Source organism: Jaculus jaculus, chromosome 11, assembly GCF_020740685.1.
Source record: "Jaculus jaculus isolate mJacJac1 chromosome 11, mJacJac1.mat.Y.cur, whole genome shotgun sequence".
NCBI lineage: Eukaryota > Metazoa > Chordata > Mammalia > Rodentia > Dipodidae > Jaculus > Jaculus jaculus.
In genome coordinates, this window is record NC_059112.1 from 94,374,598 (window position 1) to 94,392,212 (window position 17,615).

At 42.9% G+C, this 17,615-nt stretch overlaps 1 protein-coding gene across 1 annotated transcript in view; it reads right to left on the reverse strand.

Annotated features, from left to right (window-relative positions):
- Positions 1-17,615, reverse strand: part of Fam120a (family with sequence similarity 120A) — a 122,967-nt gene that overhangs the window by 21,795 nt on the left and 83,557 nt on the right. Inside the window, exon 11 of the mRNA XM_004652309.3 lies at positions 7,027-7,276. Coding sequence (XP_004652366.2) covers positions 7,027-7,276 — 250 coding nt within the window. The remainder of the gene's footprint in view (positions 1-7,026; positions 7,277-17,615) is intronic.

Below are 17,615 nucleotides of genomic sequence, written 5' to 3' on the forward strand. Positions count from 1 at the left end.
GAGAGGAATGACTGAGCTGTCACCCATTATTTAAAGTGAGCAGGAACTTCTAAGTAAGCCTAGGATGATGCGACTGATGAAGGTTCCTAAGGCTTTCTTATCTTTGTAGGAGGATGCCAATAAAATGATCACTCACATTCAGCCTGTCCAGACAGTTGTACTTCAGAATAGTAAAAAATGACACCTTAAATCATGCATATGAAAAACTAATTAGTCAGGTCTTCTACTCTGACGGTCTGCTGAGACAAACAGCCTGGGCCATGAAACACCGCTCAACTTCAGCTAGTGTCTGTTGTGGGAACATGAATGACTAGCCATACAACAGTCAAGCTACAAGTCAAACAGTCCCAATTCTTTGCAATCAGCAAACCTGAGGGAGGATCTGACCAAGTTGCTAGCTAACAGCTAAAACTAGCTTCCAATGACAGACTCCTGTGTGAGTTCTAGAGAGTTACATGAAGGAGTTCAGAAAACTATGACATCCCTAACAACAATCTTCCACCATCTGCTTTGTAAGCTTTCTCAGGAGTTAAATCAAGTTAACAAAAAGCAAAGTTAGAGCTATACCCTTACTCATTTTGGTGATAACTGGTATTTACCTACTGGGCTACACACTAATGGTACTACTCCTTAATCATATGAGAGTGTTTTTTTTTTTTTTTAAATCTATCTTATGTCCTTTTAAAACGTGTGTGTGCTGGTGGTGGGGCAGTGCCAGGGTCTCTTGATACTGCAAACAAATGCCTAGTCCACTTTACATGGGTGGATGGGGAATTGAGCCTGGGCCAGCAGGCTTTGCAAACAAGCACCTTTAACTACTAACCCATTTCCCCAGACCTCAATGTTACTTTTTATAAATGGTGGTAACACTCATGACAAAAGACTCACTATCCTAAGTGTACAGTTTTCAACCTGTCCATTTCCATGCCATCAGCACACTCACATTGTCCTGCACCTTCACCACCATCCATCCACAAGACACTTTTCATCTTCCCAAATTGTAACTCTGCCCTATGAGCACTAAGTCCCCTGACCATATCCTAGTTCTAGGTTCTTTTGTGGATCAGAAAAAAATGGCCTTGACCATAGTCTCAAATCTTCCTTGCTTTTCTGGCAGCGGAGCTGCTCAGAGTGCAATGTAGCTACAAGAACACATGTCCATGTTGGGCAGAATGCTGTTTTCCCTATTCCCCTTTCTATGCCACAGAACAAAGAGTAGTTAGCTCTTCTCAGATACCAACACTGGGTGAAAGTATGTGCATAGTTGCATGTGTTAAGATGCCAGAACCCACAGATGGCAAGAATAGCAACCCACTCCTGTATATATCATTTATTCCTATCAGGGCATTAAAAATGTTTTCAGAGCCGGGAGTGGTGGTGCACGCCTTTAATTGCAGTAATGGGGTGGCAGAGGTATAAGGACTGCTGTGAGTTCAAGGACAGCCTGGAACAACACAGTGAATTTCAGGTCAGCCTGGGCTATTGAGATCCTGCCTAGGGGAAAAATATGTTCTCTAGGGCTGGAGAGGTGGCTCAGCAGTTAAGGTACCTATGAAGCCTGAGGACAAAGGTTTGACTCCCAGTACACAGGTAAGCCAGATGCACATGGTGGAGCATGCATCTGGAGTTTGTTTGCAGTGGCTAGAGGCCCTGGAATGCCCATTCTCTCTCTTTCTCTCTCAAAATACATGAAATTTTTAAAACCTTCAGGGGGCTGGAGAGATGGCTCAGCAGTTAATGGCACTTGCTTACAAAGCCTGAGGGACTGGGTTCAATTCCCCAGTACCCCAAAAAAGTCATATGCACAAAGTGACCCATGCATCTGGAGTTTGCTTGCTTGCAGTGGCAGAAAGCCCTGGCATGCCCATACCCTCTCTCTCTCTCACTCTCTCTCTCTCAAATAAACAATAATAATAAAAGAGACGTGGACTGGAGAAATGGCTGAGTGGCTAAGGACCTTGCCTGCAAAGCCTAAGGACCCACGTTTGACTCTCCAAATCCCACATAAGCCAGATGCACAAGATGACACAAGTGTACAGGTCACACATGCACACATGATGGCACCCACATAAAAGATGGCACATGCCTCTGGAGTTCAAATGCAGTGGTGGCTGGAGGCCCTGGTGCACCAATTCTTTCTCTCTCATTAAAAAAAAAAAAAAAGGAATGTTTTGAGATCACTCCCTTTTTTTGTTTGGGGCGGGGGGGGGGGGGGGGTTGTCTTTAGGTTTCATTTTCCATACAGTTGGGCAGAGTAGAAAAACATTACTTGGCCAGCTCATCAGTGGTAGGCCATGTTCCTTCATCTTTACTTTCTTTTTTTTTTTTTTAATATATTTTATTTATTTATTTAAGAGCGACAGACACAGAGAGAAAGACAGATAGAGGGAGAGAGAGAGAGAATGGGCGCGCCAGGGCTTCCAGCCTCTGCAAACGAACTCCAGACGCGTGCGCCCCCTTGTGCATCTGGCTAACGTGGGACCTGGGGAACCGAGCCTCGAACCGGGGTCCTTAGGCTTCACAGGCAAGCGTTTAACCGCTAAGCCATCTCTCCAGCCCCATCTTTACTTTCTTAACACAAAAGACTACCCTAAAACATCGTCTGTTCAGATGTCCTCCTTCCTTATCTCTGCTACCCAGGATTCCAGAGACTAAACTGACATTGTTCCCTATCCATTCTAACTGCTATTATAATGGGATATTCACAACAAGAATGTCCAATGTGGGCTGGAGAGATGGCTTAGTGGTTAAGTGCTTGCCTGTGAAGCCTAAGGACCCCAGTTCAAGGCTCGATTCCCCAGGACCCACGTTGGCCAGATGCACAAGGGGGCATACGCATCTGGAGTTTGTTTGCAGTGGCTGGAGGACCTGGCATGCCCATTTCTCTCTCTTTCTCTGCCTCTTTCTATCTGTTGCTCTCAAATAACTAAATAAAAATGAACAAACAACAACAACAAAAAGAATGTCAAATATGACCTTATCAAGATTTAGAGCAAGAGTAAAATCAAAAGCTGCCTTTGAGGGCTGGAGAGATGGCTTGGTGGTTAAGGCGCTTGCCTGAGAAGCCTAAGAACCCATAACTCTCCAGATCCCACATTAGCCAGACACACAGAATTGAGATCAGTGCAAGGTCATACATGCCCACTAGGTGGTGCAAGCATCTGGACTTTGATTTCAGTGGCTGAGGCCCTGGTGCTCCAATTCTCTCTTCATATATATATATATATATATATATATATATATATATATATATTTTTTTTTTTATGATATATATATATATATATATATATATATATGATTTTATAATTTTTAAAAAAACTGCCTTTCGGTTGGAGGAATGACTTAGCACTTAAGGTGCTTGCCTGCAAAGTAAAGACCCAGGTTTAATTCCCTAGTTCCCACATGAGCCAGATGCACAAGGTGGCTCACGCATCTTTAATTTGTTTGCAGTGGCTGGAGGTCCTGGCATGCCCATTTTCTCTATCTGCTTCTTTATTTCTCCCCCCCCCATAAATAAAATATTTTTTTTTGAAAAAGCTGCTTTTAGTGGATGAATTAGATTGCTATGCTCCTTATGTGGGACTCCTTATGTACAGATTGAGTTTGACAAAGAAATACGAGCCAAATCTAAATGAAGGCCAGTCCAAGCAGAGCTGAAAAACTACAACTGTAGAGTCCTGTGCAGAAGTTATGCATCCAGGTACAGAGGTAGGGATGCTTCACCCTCCTCCGTGTCTGTGCCTCTCAGAGCTGGCACAAAGCGATCCTTTAAGTGGTCTCCACCACATGAATGGCTAAAAGAATAGCCAGCACATGACGTCAGCAGCTTCTACAGCCATACCATAAAGAATGGATGTCATACCTCATCCCTTACTTGACACTGTCATAGTATGCATCACTTGGGTTCCAGGATGCACTTTAGGGCAGGTGGGCAGTAGACAGTCAGGTGCCACACATCAGTTCACACGTGGAGGAAATTCACTTATGCTAACTTGATCTCAAAGCACCCAAAGTGTTCATCTTAAACATTTGGTTAAAATATAGCTTGATGGACAAAATATGTCCTTAATTGAACTGTCATCAGAGGAAAGCAAAAAAAAGTCTACTCATAGGAAGGAAACAAATTGACATGCTGTGTTCTAGTTGACAACATTCTGTTTAAGAAGGCATCTTAAGAGCTGGAGAGATGGCTTAGCAGTTAAGGCACTTGCCTGTGAAGCCTAAGGACCCAGGTTCAATTCCCCAGAACCCATGCAAGCCAGATGCACAAAGTGGCATATGTGCCTGGAGTTCGTTTGCAGTGGCTGGAGGCCCTGGCCCATTCTCTCTCTTTGTCTCTTTCTCTGCTTCTGTCTCTCTCATAAATAAATAAATAATATTTTTAACAAAAGAAGAAGGCATCTAAAATTCAAAAGTGGTCTTAGTATTTGTTACAAACTTAAGCTTCAGGAAATAAAAATATAAATAAAGCTTTGCCCTTTCCTAACTAAAGTCAGGAACATTCACCCAGGGTAGGGGGATTGCCACATGATGCAGCCAAGGGGAGAACAAGCAATCTTGTGAAAGAGGTAGGTTCTGGGGACCCACCACACAGGGAACAGGAACAAGCAGGAAGCCAAGAGGATGCCAGACCAGGAGGTCATACCTATGCAGAGGACAGTATTTGGGCCAGGTGAGTAGGAAACAAGAACACACAGGCAATCATATGGATCCATAAATGCCTCAGGAGGAGCCACTGGTAGAAAAGTCTATTTTTAAATGCCACCCCCACCTTGAAGGGATCAGGGCCACTTGAGGAAATGAGGGTCCTAGAACTAGGCAGGAAGAGAGGTGGGGAGGAGAATATCAGCAGAAATGAAAAAAATGTGCTCAAAGAATGGCAGAGCCATTAGAGATCAGACACCGGCTGACACATTAAGGAATGTCATAATTATTATGATTTTTGTTGTTATTGTTCTGTTTTCAAGATAGGTGTTACTCTGGCATAGGATGACCTGGGACTCACTCTATAGTCCCAGGCTGGCCTCGAACTTAACCTCTGCCTCCCAAGTGCTGGGATTAAAGATGTGTGCCACCAAACCAGGCTGGAATGTTATAATTATTAATATTCTAATTAATAACAGTACCATGGGCCAAAGGCCTCTGGAAGAAAAGTTCACACTGACACAGATATGCAAAATACTTTCTAAGGAGAAAGCATTCCTTGAGGTCAGAGTACCCCCCATAGGACATACAGCAGCGACAGAGCATAAGACCAACTCTGCATGGAGCAGCTGAGGCAACCACAGCAGAAACCTTGCACTCAAGTGCAATGCCATCGTGAAAACAGAGAACCAGCCGCAGGTCCTATGTCGCAGACAATACTGCTGGGACAACTCAGAAATGTGCCAGAGATGGGACAGATGAAAGGATTCATATGGGCTGATTTTACAGGTGGTTCTGTAAGAAAATGGTCTTACTTGTTAGAAAACTCACACCAAAATATGTGACTAAAACAAACATTTTTAAGTATCTTGTACTATACTCATAACCTCTTTACCTGGAATTGTTTCAAAAGGAAAAAGAAAGTAAGCCAACCAATATAGATATCCTGTATGCCTCCTAACTCTAATACAAAAACCCAGTGGAGGGGCCCCAGGTGGACACCAGATCCTGACATTTACTCCATAATTCCTAGAGAGGGAGTCAGGCTGCTACTGGCTGATGGTCAGCACTGGAGCAGGGAAACAAAATACATCCAAACCAGCCAGGCGTGGTGGCACACACCTTTACTCTCAACACTAAGGTGGCAGAGGTAGGTGGATCATCTTGAGTTTGAAACCAATCTCAGACTACACACTGAATCCCAGGACAGCCTGGGCTAAAGCCAAGACCCTACCTTGAAGGAAAAAAAAAAAAAAAAAAAGAACAAAACCAAAAACATCCAAATCATCTTACAGGGACAGAAAGTGCTATCAAACCAAAGGATGAGTATGTGCCAAAGGGCCAGGCCAAGAAAGATCCTCAGGCCAGAGCCAGGACAATGTACACAAAAGATTAACACTGGGGTTGGGCATGGTGGCACACACCTTTAGTCCCAGAACTCAGGAGGCAGAGATATGAAGATTGCTATGAGTTCAAGGCCACCCTGAGCTAGAGGGAGACTCCTCAAAAAACCAAAAAATAAAAAAAAAAAGGTAACACCGTACCAAATTGCAACTCAGAACAAAGTGAATACTACTTATTACATAGGTATAATTGTGTTAATATTGATTAAATAAAGAGAAATTTTCCCTTCCTATAAACTTCAAATAATATGTACTATAATTTCCCTTAAAGCATTCATAGCTTTCAATATTTAAAGAATAAACTATGTCTATAGGCTGAATAGATGGCTTAGCAGTTAAGGCGTTTGCCTGCAAAGCCAAAGGACCTCAGTTCAATTCCCCAGGACCCACGTAAGCCAGATGTACAAGGTGGCACACGCATCTGGAGTTTGTTTACAGTGGCAGGAAGCCCTGGTGCACTTATTCTCTCTCTTTCTCTCTCTGCCTCTTCTCTCTTGCTCAAATAAATAAATAAATAAAATTTTTAGGAAATTTAAAAGAGAATAAACTGAGGCTGGGCGTGGTGGTGCATGCCTTTAATCACTTGGGAGGCAGAGGTAGGAGGATTGATGTAAGTTCAAGGCCTCCCTGAGGCTACATAGTGAATTCCAGGTCAGCCTCAGCTAGAGTGAGACCCTACCTCAAAAAAAATTAAAATAAGAAAATAAACTATGTCTAAAATAATTATATAATCGCCACAGGTCACATATTTCCCAAATATACTCTATATTCTACAGTATAAATTAATAGTTGCATGCACTTATGTGGTCTACATTCCTACAATATCTACAAACATTAGCGTAAAACAGAACTTAACAGCATGTTTCCTATGGAGTGATCTGGCCATCTTTTCTAAAAAGGCTTTGACCACCATGTCTGCCCTGCCTTGTGCCCTCCCTCCCAAACCTCTGAGTCCCCATTCTCACATACTGGCACGCACCGTAACACGCAGCAGAGCACCATGAGGTGAGTGGGCACATTGGCAGGATTGAGCATGGCTGGGGTATCGGACCTCATGCATGCCAGAAAAGCCCTCATCCTGCGGTTCTTGTCCTCCACCGCCTTGCCCAGCCAAAGCCTCTTTAGGTTGGGGCAGGTCCACTCCCGGAAGGCCAGGGCCTCCACCAGTTCTGGAGTCTGAGGAGACTTCCCCTTGTAAGCTGCCCATTCCTTAATGATCACTGGCGAGACTGCAGAAGAGAAAAATGGAGAAACTAATCATGGCTTGCTCACTAACTTTCAGCCTGCACAAAAACAACCTTCTCTTGCAATAGGCCTAGAGACCAGTCTCCCTCATAACTAACAAGGCTGTGTAACAAGTTACTAACTATAAGCCCTAGGTCTGTCTGGCCTTCTAATCGGTGATTACGGCTCATTCAGACATTCAGTCAGACCACACAAAAATGTATTCACAGGCAGATCAAGACTTGACTTTCCCATGTGCCAAATATGTAAATCAAGAATGTGAGGCCAGGAGTGGTGGCGCACACCTTTAATCCCAGCACTCAGGAGGCAAAGGTAGGAGGACTGTCAGGAGTTCAAGGCAACTCTGAGACTACAAAGTGAATTCTAGGTCAGCCTGGGCTAGAGTGAGACCCTATCTCAAAAAACAACAACAACAACAACAACAAAAGGAGGTTAGGCAAAATTTGTTAATAGTTTAAATAAATATTTTTCCCTTTTTTTTTAAAGCAGGCTCTCACTTTAGCCAAGGCTGACTTGGAACTCACTCTACAGCCCCCCGGCTGGCTCAAATGCACATTCACAGTCATTTCCCACCTCAGCCTCTCCAGTGCTAGGATCAAAGGTGTGAGCACAGTTCAGCAGTTTAAATCTGTCTTAGTGATAACAATGGGTATGATTCACAGAAGTATGTGCTTGGTAACTTCAACATGCAAATCCAAATTAGATTAACTTTTTCTGCATAAATATTTTCACAAATAATTTGCATTTTGTAGCAAATTAAGGACTTCCTACTTGAATAAGATATAAAGTCTAATAAAATGTAGCCAGTGAGACACAAGTTGAATCAACATTCCAATACTGAATCCCAGATGATACCAGTGCACAATAATCATGTTCAGCAAGATGTAAGACAGTGCAAAATTGTCCAACATTTCATTTCAAGGCAAGTTATCCTAAGTTCATATAATACAAATAGTGATCTCTTACCCACAGTGTTTTATCACTATTAGAGTTAATTAGTTCTTACAAACAGAAACATACACATTGCCCCACAATTTTCAAATATATCAAGGAAATTCTATAAGGGCAGGCGTATAATAAGAATCCATTTTGCTACTAGTAACTTAAAATGTTTCATTAATTGCACTGAGGTGACAATCTGATGGTGAAATTTTGGTGTGCATTTCAGAAGTAGCAAGTGGCTTCAGTTCAGCGAACACTGGGACCAGGGTGGGGACGTGAGGGGCCCTGTACCCAACACTGCACCACCAGCAGGGCAACCAGACGGGGCTGTGGAGCCTAGTTTGATCTTCAGCACATTAATTCTATTCAAATAATGTTAACCAGCCAGATGCATTTTCTCTAATGCAATGCCTAATGCTGCGGAGATTCAGAAGACTCCAAAATCGTGGCAGTTACTTATGTAACTGGATGATTTCCAGTTCCACTCCAAATCTAACAAAGTCAATACAATAATCTCTTCAAATGTAATGAGAACCACCAGGAGTTAGGTACTAGATGTACAGTGTATCAGCAACAGAAAAAAAATGCTCAAGCACATTTCAATCCCAAAAGTTCAGATAATGATGTCACATACATGGGTATCATGGGCGCACACTGGGGAAGGGCTCCACATGGTGTTCCGTCACATGAAGCACAGTGGGCCACAAAGGGATACAAGTCTAGACAGTCACTGAAATTTTTCTTCTTACAAGGAAAGTACTGCTGCCATCAGACATTTACATTTTGTTATCTTAGATGTAAATGTTAAGTGTTGACATTCTTAAGGGATAGTTAATGTTCACGTGTTAAAGGGATAACTGAAACATTCAAGATGCTTATTTGAAAGTTCATCAACTAAGAACACAGACATACGCACATGTATACATAAACATATACTTATTTGCTTTTATTTGATATTTTTAGGTGTCAAATAGAAGATAATTAAAATCTCTACCGCCAAGCAAAGCCTGTCCTTGGACGCACAATCTAAAGCACCACCCACCCACCTGGCTGCCACTGAGCTCCAGCACAGCTCAGCTCAGCTTCCAGAAGCTCCCCCAGCCGCAGAATAGAACATATAGTAACATCTCATCACACAAACAGCCATTCCAGAAGCCCATTCCTTGCCCTGACTACCTCTTACATTCAATACAAAGATGCATAGTCCAGGGAGGAGAAAGCCAGCAAAGAGAGCTTCAGACCAAGCTGCTGACCAGATTCCTAGCACATCTCTCATATACACACACACACACACACACACACACACACACACACACACAAAATCATTTCATATACACACCACATCAATTCCACAAATACATATCCTACGCACTGCATGAGTTTTCATGAATCATAACAAACAAACAACAACAAAAAACCCAATCCACAGAATGTATGTGTCACCTAGGACTTCTTAGGGTTTTCTCAAGGAACACATTTACAGCACGTGGGGGAGGGGGCGCAGAAGTAGGAGGATCCTTGTGAATTCGAGGCCAGCCTGGAACTACAGAGTTCCAGGTCAGCCTGGGCTAGAGTGAGACCCTACCTTAAACTACCCTCAAAGAGAAAGAGAGAGAGAGAGAGAGATTGATCCTGATTGAATCTTTATAATTTTCAGTATTTCCTTTTAGTCAGCTGTGTTTTTGTGCCCTCTCTTTAATAGACTTTAGCAATCATTTTTATTTCTGAGAGCAAATCACAGTATATCAGTATGTCTTAACAAGCATGCTCTACATGAATTAATCTGATTATGTTGTTTTCATCTAGGTAGTCTGGGAAGCACTGGTCCTGCCTGCCTGGCTCCCTTAGAAACACTGCCTCCAACTTCAGGATGCTGGGACAACTGAGGGCCAGAAGTAGTAGGCTGAATTAGCTTCACCTGATAATAAGCACTCTTGTGGTCCATCTGCCACACTAACTATACCACACAGCTCCAGACTGCTGGGGTTAAAGGTGTGTGCCACCATGCCTGGCTGAATTTATTTTAAAATAGTACTTAGAGATTAAAGAATTCCAAGGGACATCAAATTTTGAGGTTGACAAAGCAGCCTCGAAGGTGCTGGGAAATGAACAAAGCAAAGACTTGGCTTTCTTGACAAGACTGAGCCAGGCAGCAAGAGGGCAATGGCTGAGAACCTGCTCTCAGAGACCTGGGTGCCCAGGAGCGAGGGCTTGCCAGTGGAGCTCTAGCTCACACCAACCAGCTAATAGTACCTGCATTCTTAGCACTTCTGCAAAATTGCTTGGGTATGGATGCTGCTCAAGGGTGCCAGGGCAATGACCACCAGGACATCTAGGTGGGCACTGCCTGGCCTTGGGACCAGCACAGTAGGACACATGATTCCATGGTAGAGTAGTGCACAAAGTCTTGCTCACAGCACCTCTTCAGAGCAGAACAACAAGAGCATCTCAGAGGTTAGCTCATGTTGCTAAGAACTTCAACAAATATTTCTTTCCTTTTCTACTGACAAAGTCATGATTGCAGGAAGGAGCCCACTTCTAAAAGACAGCACAAGATCGGCTTCTTTCTTTTACCCCAAGCCCACCTTTACCTTAGCTTTCCATGTGACTGAATCATAATATATCTACTTTCCAGAAAGGATACCCTCAAAATGCAATTTGGAGGCATAAAATGCTGTCATACTTCAGCTGTCTGTAAAAAATCTAGCATTTTCCATTAGGTTGCTAATCATTTCTTTGCAGCATACTTAATATAGGAGACCTAGCTGCCTTGGAAATTGTCACAAGGCTGACTTAGCAAACAACCTCAACCTAGCAGTAATAAGCATGATTCACTTGATAAGCCAGTTCCCACCGGCTGGCAACGATGGCCTCTACAGCTCAGTGCAATGTAGCAACAAAGGTTAGAGGTGGTCGGTGTACCTGTATCCCAGTTACAATCAATTAAAAGATGTAGTAACATAAGTGACTTCTAAGATTTGGCTGGTGTGTGTGTGTGTGTATATACACGTGTAAGTTCATATAGGGAGGAGCTACTGTTGTGCCTCTGAGACTGCCTGAAGCAGTCAGGAAGCCAAAAAGAAAAACAACAAAAGCCACCATCCAATCCTGTCACATTAGAGAGAAAGAACTGGTAATTTGAAGTCTGTTCTTTCAATAGGGCAGTTGCCCACTCCTTTCCAAGTATTGTCAGCATGTGGGGCTCATTGGCACGCCACCTCTAAAACACTGGTGTAACTGTCAAACACCTCCACAATCCCTGAAGGTGAGAAACTGGGAAGCTTTTTTTAAAACTTTGGTTATCAGGCTGGGGAAATGGCTTAGTGGCTAAGGCATTAGGCTGTGAAGCCTAAGGACCCCAGTTCAATTCCCCAGGACCCACATAAGTCAGATGTACAGAGGGCACATGTGTCTGGAGCTGGTTTTCAGTGGCTGGAGGCCCTGGCATGCCCATTCTCTTTCTCTCTGCCTCCCCCCCCCCCAAATAAATAAAGAAATAAAATATTTTTAAAAAACTTTGGGGGCTGGAGAGATGGCTTAGCGGTTAAGCGCTTGCCTGTGAAGCCTAAGGACCCCGGTTCGAGGCTCGATTCCCCAGGACCCACGTTAGCCAGATGCACAAGGGGGCGCATGCGTCTGGAGTTTGTTTGCAGTGGCTGGAAGCCCTGGCGCGCTCAATCTCCTCTCTCTCTCTCTCTGCCTCTTTCTCTCTCTGTCTGTCGCTCTCAAATAAATACATAAAAATAAACAAAAAAATTTAAAAAAATAAAAATAAAAAAAAAAACTTTTGGTTATCTCGGGCTGGGCATTTCCACTGTCTGTAGGAAGATGATGTTTGAAAGGCCACAGGTCATGAAGCAGACCTATTACTACACATATATAAATGCTGTTCACAGTGCTCATTCTCCTTATATATATGGTTCCTAGCACATTAAAAACCCCAAAGTTCAAGGACTTAGGAAATAAGTATCAAACCATAAGAGCAGTGCCACAGACTCTGGTGGAGATGAGGGCACTAAGCAACTACTTCTGTGCGAGGTCAACTCTCTGTGTGAGAAAAACACCTGTGCTGCTCCCAGAACACATCGTAGAAGAAAGAAATGCAAAGTGACTTGTCCTTCATAGAAACCACGGCAAGTGATAACACACACACCAGTAATCTCATACCTGGGAGGCTGAGGCAGGAGAATGACTAAGTTCCAGGGAAGTCTGGCCTACAAAGCAAGACTCTGACACAAAAAAATTAACAGTAAGCCAGAAGGCCAGCCTGTGAGTAGACTGAGTTCCAGGTCAGCTTGGGCTAGAGTGAGAAACTACCTCAAAACAACCAACCAAATAAATAAAATAAGCAATAAACAAAAGTAAACGAACATAAATTGCAGACACATGCACATGAGATAAATGTAGGGAACTAAACAGCAAGCTTATAGACTATGAGTATTATTTTGATAAATATTTTCCTATACAGGTTGAGTATCTCTTAGTTAAAATGCTTGGGACTGGGCTGAGAGATGGCTTATCAGTTAAGTGCTTCCTGTAAAGCCTAAGGACCCCAGTTCAAGGCTTGATTCCCCAAGGCCCACATTAGACAGATGCACAAGGGGGCTCGTGCATCTGGAGTTCATTTGCAGTGGCTGGAAGGCCTGGCGTGCACATTCTCTCTCTCTCTCTCTTTTTGGTTTTTCAAGGTAGGGTCTCACTCTAGCGCAGGCTGACTTGGAATTCACTATGGAGTCTCAGGGTGGCCCTGAACTCATGGCAATCCTCCTACCTCTGCCTCCCGAGTGCTGGGATTAAAGGCGTGTGCCACCACACGTGGCTTTCTCTCTATCTGCCTCTTTCTCTGTCGCTCTCAAATAAATAAATAATAAAATCAACAAAAAAAATTAATAATGCTTGGGACTGAAAGCATTCAACATTTCATAGTTATTCAGGTTTGGAGACTATTTGCATAGACTTTGCTGAGTCCCTAATTATAAATGTTTCAAAATCCTCTTTTTGGGGGGGACGGGAAATAAGGTGCTCAAGTTTAAGCCAGGGCCTCACACATGCCAATCAAGAGCTGTACTACTGAGCTACATACATAATCACTAAGCTACATTTCCAGCTCTGAAAACTGTTGAGTCAGTGTGCAAAGTCTTATATTTCTGAGTATTTCATACCTCCTGAGTGCTCAGATCACAGGCATATACCACCACTCTTGTCACCTCTCCTCCCCCATCCCCACTTCCCACACATTCTCTGGCAGCGCGTGCTAGGTAAGTGTTATACTACTACTAAGTTACATCCCCAGTTCTCTATCTACTTATAAGCCTATTTTTCCCCATAATTTTGAAGTACTAGCAAAGACTTATAGGAAACATGAAGCAACGGCCAAATTTATGAGTGATGTTTTGTTTGAGATAGGGTCTTACCGTGTAGCTCAGTCTGGTCAGGGCTTTACCTTTTGTTTCAGACTGGCCTCAAACTCATGAACCTCCTGCACATCTGAATGCTGGAGTTACAGTTGTATGCCACTACACACAGCTTAAGTACATTATGGTACGTTTAAAAAGTGTTGCTCATCAATGAGCTTTTACATCCTGAACTTTGCACTGTTTAGTTATGAATGAGGCTCCTCATTACACTATACTATTTTAAAACTTGGCCTTTGCTCTCTTGCCTTAACTCATTGCAGCCATCAATGCTTAGAGAGAACCAGTGGGTAGCCAAGATGCCACTGGGGATTCAAAGACTCCGAATGGAGACAGAGAGACACAAAGCCACCTGTGCAGCAGAGACGGGTCTAGGAAACTCTCTAGAGACTCTATATTCCCAAAGTGAAGCCTCGTGGCAGGAGTTTCCGAGTCCGACTACTATTCAAGGGTCCAACAGAAAAAGTCCTTGGGCTCCAGCCTCCCCAAAGACAGGGACTACTGTCCCTGCCCTCAAATGCGTGTCATGGGGTTGATAGGCCAGGGGGACATTTTAGCTTATTCCACCAGCAGCAATCAGAATTTCACAGGGCACACTGCCATAATCAGTAAAGACTGATTTTGTTTCTGTAGTGCCCCTACTAGGCAAGCATTCTGCCATTCCCATCCCTTTTTAAAAGGAACTTTTTAAAGGAACTTTTAAAAGCAAAATGACAGAACCCAGGGATAACAAAAGAAGACTGGAAAACAAAGTTCCATCAGATAATTCAAGTAGACTTGTAAAAGGCTGGAAAAAAAAATTTACAGTAAGAAAGCTTTTTTGTCTTTTGGGTTTTTTTTTTCCCCAGGTAGGGTCTCAGTCTAGCTCAGGCTGACCTGGAATTCACTATGTAGTCTCAGGGTGGCCTCGAACTCATAGTGATCTTCCTACTCTGCCTCCCGAGTGCTGGGATTAAAGGTGTGTGCCACCATACCTGGCACATTTTTTTAGTTTATTTATGGGGAGGAAGGGGAAAGATTAGAGAAGGGAGGGAGGGAGTGATAGAACTAGGGAGGGAAAAAGAGACAGGGAGAGTGAGCATACCAGGGCCTCTTGCCACTATGTACATCTGGCTTTATGTGGGCACTGGGGAATTGAACCTGGGCCTTCAGGCTTTGTAAGTTAAGTGCCTTTAACAACAAGCTATCTCCCCAGAATAAGCTGGAATTCTTAAGGGTCGAATATCCTAATAAATTGCTTCCATGAACCTTATGCAAGATACACACACAAACAACTAACTAAATTACGAACATAATATTCCATGTATTAGTCACAAGACTAGATTTTCAAGTTTGGGTCTCACTCTAGCCCAGGCTGTCCTGGAACTCTCTCTGTAGTGCCAGGCTAGCCTCACATTCACAATGACTCTCCTATCTCTGCCTCCCAAGTACTGGGATGAAAGGTGTGCACCATCACACCCAGCTTGAGTTAAATGTATTCTTTTTCCAGGTAGGGTCTCTAATTGGCCTGACTTGGAATTCACTATGTATTTTCAAGGTGGCCTTGAACTCATGATGATCACCCTACCTCTGCCTCCCAAGTGCTGGGATTAAAGGCATGCACAACCATACCTGCCCAAGTTAGATAACTTTGTATTATTATTTATTTTTCCATTTTTTTCAGAGTTAGGTATTTTTTAAACAAGGCTTAAGACTTCAATATGCCTTTTAAATAGTTCTAATAAGGTCACTTAAGATTTGTTGTTTTTTCCAGGCAATATCTCACTTTAACCCAGGCTGACCTGAAACTCACTCTGTTGTAGCTCCAGACTGGCCTCATACACACAGCAATCTCCTACCTCTGTCTTCTGAGTGCTGGGATTAAAGGCATGTACCACCACACCCAGCCATCTTAAGAAAATTATTTTCACAGTGATTGCATAAACATGAACATTCTGAAGTTATTTTGGATCACAGACCTTCCATTCAGAAATGGCTATGCCAGTGGCGTGAGCAACAAACTCCCTCTGAGCCCACTGCCAGGGGTCTCCAAGGAAAGAAGCATCCTGCACAGGGACCTGACCTCTCAGGACATTGTGCTTTGTGGGTCTTCTTCTTTGCTCCAATAATGCCATATAATCTACTTGTGATCCAAGAATAGCTCTGTGTTTGAGTGCACATGCAGACAAGACCAAAATACAATCACTGTTCCAGGAAGTCAACCAGGTACTCCTGAGAACCTTTTTCAGGTCAATTCATGACAGTATGATTACACATTTTCCTGTCTCATTAAAAGCGCTAAGAAGTAGCAGCTTCTTGATTAATGATCAATAGATATTTCAGGTAATGATGCCACAAATAATAGCCAGGGCAGAAGGACAGAGCTGATATTCAGTCTGGTGAAATCCTATATATAAGCAATTTACAAAGGGATATATTTTGATGCATGCTCTTCAAGAGCGTTAGGCAATTGTACCAACCTTGCTTCCATTTACTAAGCTCTCATGGAGGGCTTATTTTGAGCAAGTTGAAAGCATTCTGCCTCAACGGTTACAAGAGATGCTAAGGACAAAACATGTTAGAACAGCTGGGGTCAAATTATGGTGGTCATTGGTGGGGAAAAATTACTACCATAAAAACTGTTATTGGTAGTGTTTTGTGATTTGGTTTGGTTTTTTGAAACAAGGTCTCAATATGTAACACTGGCTAACATCAAACTTATCTTCCTATCTCTGCCTCTTTAGTGCTGGGATTGCAGGCATGAACCACCTACCACCTCAGGCCTATAAAAACTTTTTATAGACTTGTTTTCCCCTCATGAACCTAACCTATGAATCAAATAAGTTTCATTTTATCAGCTCACCACAGAGACCTAGATTCCAAAGCTGCTCATAAAAACCTTACCCACCATATTTACAGTAATGAGGTCCTACAACATTTAACCCTCATAGTCAAGTTTACTAATCACTTCCATTCAGAAAATTTCTAAAAACATTGAAAATATGAAGGGACTTAATTAACCTTATTTATTCATGTCATCTGAAGGTGTCTTTGTTCCCATTCTAAGAGAACTTTTTGGCTCGGTCTACCTATCCATGACTACCTAACTCATCTTTCTAAACAGCAACACCATTGATACCAAACCTTGAATGGGTCCCTCACCTCTATGTCAAAGTGAAAGACTATGTGCACAAATCACATGTGCAAAAAAACTGAAATTTCTCCAGGGCTGACCTTTCAAAGAAGCTCAGCAATTCCAAGTACTCTCATACAGGGATTTTAATTTTCTAACATACCAAGCTTACCATTAAATAACTACTCAATAAAGCATATCAATTATTCATTCACTTTTATCATCTGCTAGATACTTCTGTAAGAGCAACACACATACAACTACCGCAGGCACGTGACAGTCACTCCTCGGCATGGAGAAGATGCCCTCTGTTCCTCAACCCACACTGCTGAGCCTTCATTCTTTTGCACACTGAGAGTTGGCTCTGTTTTCCAAACCAAGCCTGAGTTATTCCCATCCCCAGTCCTTCCTATCCTCACTAAGAACAGTGGTTCTAAAGAATGGATGTTTCCCTCTCTTTCTCCAACCTTACTCTAGAACAATGACTCCCCGTGATGTTTTTCCTGTTCTCTCTGCAACATTTATCATTCTCAACTACTCCTTCCTAGAGTTCAAAATATACCACAGTAGTCAATGTATTTGATTTCCCAACCTTGAGAAAGCCTCAACCAAATCCTTATTGTAAAGCCATGGCCTTTCTGCCACTCAGCTGTGCCTGAAGAGAATAAACTTGGAGCAGTTTGTTCTTTTTTTTCCAACAGGACAATGGCCCACCCATCTGAGGCCTTAGGCAGTACCTGCCTGAGTTACCTCACACTTCCTCATCCTGGCCTTTTCTTTCCTTGAAGACTCAATCTCATGACTTCTGAACCCAGCTGGGGTTGGCCTGCTTGGAACAAAGTTAGAGACAGGTGA